The sequence below is a fragment of the Hemibagrus wyckioides genome, linkage group LG06 (assembly GCF_019097595.1).
Source record: "Hemibagrus wyckioides isolate EC202008001 linkage group LG06, SWU_Hwy_1.0, whole genome shotgun sequence".
Taxonomy (NCBI): domain Eukaryota; kingdom Metazoa; phylum Chordata; class Actinopteri; order Siluriformes; family Bagridae; genus Hemibagrus; species Hemibagrus wyckioides.
The window spans coordinates 34,388,213-34,393,431 of record NC_080715.1 but is presented as its reverse complement, the minus strand read 5'-3'; the positions used below and the strand labels follow the sequence as shown (position 1 = coordinate 34,393,431).

Here is a 5,219-nt window from a genome sequence, read left to right as displayed (position 1 = left end):
GTCAGGAACGCGCATGCGTTTTTCCCCCACCCGTATTCTACAAATCCCGCCCCCCTTTTTTGATTGGCTGGAATGTCTTGGTCCATCAATTACACTCCGACTTGAAGATACAACGATTCTACTAGCCAATTATATACAAGTGGACGAACTCTATCAGAATACGGGTGGGGAGTTTTGAATTTTGAAGCCAGCTTCTGCAAATCTTAGTCCAAATTGTAGAATAAATGTCATACAGGGTTTTATCTTAAGCGCCTCGCAGCCTTTAGATACATACATTTATAAACATAAAGTTTTAATTTTTAATGGAAATAGTGGAATTTTGAAAGAAAAGTCACAAAAACAATAAAGAATAATTCTCTTTCAGTATTTGTAGTGCTTTTATTTTATATTTGCTGTGACAAGATGATCGTATGCCGTGTTCACTCACACCACGGACACCTGAGGAGTGACAACAATACAACCAATACTGGCTCTGGGTTTTGGGCTACGTGTTCTACGCATGCGCACCGTGGTTTCTTTTCTTTTTTTATTAGTTTGTTTGTTTATTTATGTATTTAAATTAAGTCAAGACAGGTGACCATGGCAATTTTATAAAAGTTACTGAAATTATGACTTTTTTTCCAAATGTACATTTATTTATGCAAATGAATCCTAAATTGCACACTCTATTAAAAAATCTTTCAATGTTGTTCGACTTTTTCGAATTATTTAGTTAATTGTATTATTTAATGTAACATATCTTTTATATAACCTTTTAGTTTTTACATTTACACACCTTTTACATTTTTAATTCCATTTTGTGTAAACTGAGGCCAAAATAATTAATTGTGATAATTATTAAGATTGATCATGCATGTGTGCAAATCTCTTTATTTATTAACTAATATTTATATAACTATTTATTTGTTTGTTTGTTTGTTTGTTTATTAATCATTTATTATTTGTTTGGTAATAATAAGTTACAGATTTATTGTTTAACCTGTTTTATTTATATTTACACGATTTATTAAAAGTAAGGAAGGAATTGGTTTCAGACTTTTATATTTTTTTAAAGTTATTAATATCAGTTTTGGTTTGTTTGTTTGTTTGTTTGTTTGTTTATTTATTTATTTATTTATTTATGCATGCATGCATGCATGCATGCATGCAATTGGTAACTGTACTGCTCTAGGTTTGGAGATTTTATTTATTTGTGGAAAAAGGCCATACCTTTTCAAGAATTTTACCAATATCATTTTATTTTTGTATTTATTTTTATTATTTATTTATTTAGCTATCCATAATTATGATAATAATAATAATAATAATAATAATAATAATAATAATAATAATTATTATTATTATTATTATTATTATTATTATTATTATTGTTATTATTATTGTTATATTAATTATATAGTACTTTTATCTGAATTATATCTATTCTATTATACATTTTCAATTGTTCTGATATTCGAAAAGCTGCATATATTTAAGAAAAAGAAGACAGGAATATTTTGAAATATTGTCATCATCCATTCATCCATTTTCTGTTTTTTTCCAGGATTTCTTAATTCCATCCAGTTCCAAACTTTGCAGGGAGGCAGGAAAAAGAGATGGACAACACCTAACTTTCTGTCCTGAAAGTTCTGAAATGAAAATTTTCACAGGGCCCATCTGATCATTTAATAATGTACTGTGGTGGACATTTAATTAAAATTGATTCCTTTTGCTGTTAATATAAGACTTTAATGATAAAACCCTATAATAGGTGTTTGTAGTGTAAAAGATGTGGTGAAGGTGAAGAATGAGCTGCAGAGTCTTTTCACAGGTTACCACAGGAGGGTAGCATCGTGTTTATTATTCATCAGTTCCTTCACATCCACAGACAGTCCAATGTAATAGCAAGAAGATTTAGATTTATTTATAAAAAACATTAAATAAAACAGACATAGAAAAATCCATAAAAACCAAATGGCATGTACACTATATTGCCAAAAGTTTTAGGACATCTGTTTTTACATGCACATGAATGTAATATGGAGTTGTCCCACCCTTTGCAGCTATAACAGCTTCAACTCTTCTGGGAAGGCTTTCCACAAGGTTTAGGAGTGTGTTTATGGGAATTTTTGACCATTCCTTTTGAGAGGTCAGGCACTACTGATGGACGAGAAGACCTGGCTTGCAGTCTCCGCTCTAATTCATCTCAAAGGTGTTCTACTGGGTTGAGGTCAGGACTCTGTGCAGGCCAGTCAAGTTCCTCCACACCTCATCCATGCTTTTATGGACCTTGCTTTGTGCACTGGTGTGCAGTCATGTTGGAACAGGAACATTTTCTGACAGACTGAAAGTCACTAACACAGCTGTCAGAGTCTTAATTAAATATACAGGTATATCTTTCTGTCACCGTTTTTTAGTCTTCCGTCCGAGTGACGCGGCGATGTCCTGTCTTTTAGAGATTCCTCCGAGACTCCCCGAGTGTCCGTGAGGGAGTTCGTGAAACGGCAGCTGAACCTCCGCCTGCTCCTCTAAGCTCTGAGCTGAGGTAGCATTATCGGTCTCTACATACATGTTATATAAGATACAGCATGTCCTCACAGCCAGAGCGCTCTGGCCCACAGAACTCATTTGCAAACACCTGAGCCTCTGAAACCTGGACCTTAGACTATTCAGGGATCCTCGGACCACATGAAGAGCCGCCTGGACTCTTAAATTATAACGCAGCTTCTTCTCTCCCAGCATCCCGTAATCCGGAAATGGTGTGAGGAGATGTTCCGACAGAGGAAAGGTGACGTCTCCGATCACGTGCTTGCCGTGGAGAAGGTTCAGAGGATCTTCACGTATCGCTTTTCCGATCTCAGTCTCTAGAAGGACTCTGGAGTTATGCCAGCTTCCTGGATACTCGGCGCTGACAAATGTGAAGCAGCCCTGATGGTTACAAAAAGCTAAGAGAGTTACAGAATATGTGTTTCCGCAAGAGTTTCGATACACCTCCGGATCAGGAACATCGGCAGGCCGGTCGATGGGAACCGAGCAGGAACCGAGCACACAAACAGTACCAGGAAGCCCGACGTCGGTCAGGAACCCGGATACGGAGGCTTCCGCTTCTTTCCACTTAGGCCAGCGAATCTGATCAGAGAAGTTTTTTGTGATCAGGCAGCAGAAGTCGTTTAACTGGAAGCGAACGAGAGACTCGCTGGTGCGAAAACGCGCTGCGACGCCGCTGTAAGACTCCAGAGTGGAAAGAGTCCACAGACTCGCCAACACCGCATGCGTCACGGTCCAGCCATCAAACTTACGCGTCGCCCAGTCGCAAGGTGACAGTAAGTTCACCAACTCCTGAATTCAGCACACAGAGAAAAACATAACAAATGAACACATGCTAAAATTAGTCTATTGGTCCATTAGTCTGTTGTCTTAATGAGAGCTATGGCTAGCTAAAACCTTAGCTATTTAATACACACTAAGCCAAAGAAACAACTATATGATCGTTGTGTTTGTTCCCTTAACAAAAAGAATAATATTTTGGTTGTAGCGTATCGTTATTCCGTCCCTATATTGGATTAATTCTTTTCTGTAGAAAAATCTGTTGCTTCAAGTTTATTTTATCACATCACTCAGAAAAATATAATAATATTCGTTTTTAATTCATAAATAAAATGCTAACATATGGATTAAAAAAAAAAGAAACATCAACCAAAATTGTTTTTCTAAGGTAAAAGTTGTGTTCTTTAGGTCATTTTTATTTTCTTGAGATAACAAAAGTTGTTTGCTTGTTGTTTTTTAGTTTAGATCAAAAGAATTGTTTTCTTGAGATCATTATTTTTAAGTAACAAAAGTTTTTCAAGTTAAAACTTTTTGTTCCTGATTCTTTTTTTCCTTTGAGATATTTTAGTTATAGTTTTCTTGAAATAAATATTTTTTTTTTAGATAAATCTTTTTAAGTAACAAAAGTTGATTTCTTGACATAATTTTATGTTCCTGACATATCAGAATAATTATTTTCTCAAGATAAAACTTTTTGTTCTCGATTTTATTTTTAGTTATATGCTTGAGGTATCAAAAATTGTTTTGTTTTTTTTTAGATAAATATTTTTCCTGACTTTTCATAAGTAACACAATTTGATTTCTTGAGATAATTTTTATGTTATAAAAATTATAACATATTAAAACTCAACTTTTCATTCTTGATTTTTTTTTTTTAGATATTTTTGGTTGTTTTTTTAGTTATATTCTTGAGGTAAATAAAAGTTCTTTTCTAAAGTTCTTTTATAAATAGGATTATAATTACATTTTACCTCAAACTCTGTGGAAGTTTACGATTTTGTACTAAATAAAAATGCTAAATGTTGAGAAAGAGCTCTTGAGTAAACCTTACTTCAACCTGAGGTTGTGTGAGCTGAAAACATTTCTGGAAATCCAGCACAGACAGACTGGGAACTGTAGCACTGAAGTAGCTCTTTTTGCCTTCATCATCCTCATCATCCTCATTATCATCATCCTCATCATCATCCTCATTTCTGTGTGGATGAATTGAGCTGGAATAGAAGACACCATGAGATAATAAAGCATCAGGTATAAAGACACTGTGAAAGGATGAATATAAATTTATAAACTCCATGACAGTTTTTCAGGCTAGTTAGCTAGCCACTTAGCTTTAACCTCAACTGTTATACCTCACACTCAAAAACGAGTATTACTTTAAGATACTTTAACAAAAAGCATCATTTACCCAATCCCTTGTGTTTTGAGAGATGTTTGAAAATGTGTGTATTCTTCAGCGTCTAATTCATCGGCTAATAAAAATGCTATACAGCTCTCCAGCGCCATCATAGTTCCGTGAGTTTAGATCAGGGTTGCCAAGTAACTCAAAACAAATCCCCACTGAAACCCAGAAATATTTTTTAAAGACTTTTACTAGATTTATATGTGCTCTTATCATGACATAACGACTTTTAATATTCTATATAAAATACTATTTAATAATTTTAAAATTTTAAATAATTTAAGTTATTTTTCAATAACTTTTGAAATAACAATAATTGTTGTCTTGAAATAACAAAATATGATTTCTTGAGAAAACAAAATAAAATGTTTGAGGTCACATTGTTGTCTTGAGATCTATTTTTTCTAGAGATAACAAGAATATAATTGTATATAAGAATATTTGCTTGACATATCAAAAGAAATTATATTTAAAAAAATCTTTTCTTGATATAACAAAATAATTTTAAGATACA

General features: G+C 33.5%; 1 protein-coding gene across 1 annotated transcript; it reads right to left on the bottom strand.

The window, feature by feature from the left end:
• Positions 1-1,811: 1,811 nt before the first annotated feature.
• On the bottom strand, positions 1,812-4,857 carry si:ch73-257c13.2 (uncharacterized). Its single transcript, XM_058391165.1, has 3 exons — positions 4,712-4,857; positions 4,358-4,517; positions 1,812-3,318 (listed from the first exon to the last, which is right to left on the bottom strand). The coding sequence occupies exons 1-3, from the start codon at positions 4,810-4,812 to the stop codon at positions 2,383-2,385; spliced, it is 1,197 nt and encodes a 398-aa protein (XP_058247148.1). The 5' UTR covers positions 4,813-4,857; the 3' UTR covers positions 1,812-2,382.
• Positions 4,858-5,219: the final 362 nt, after the last annotated feature.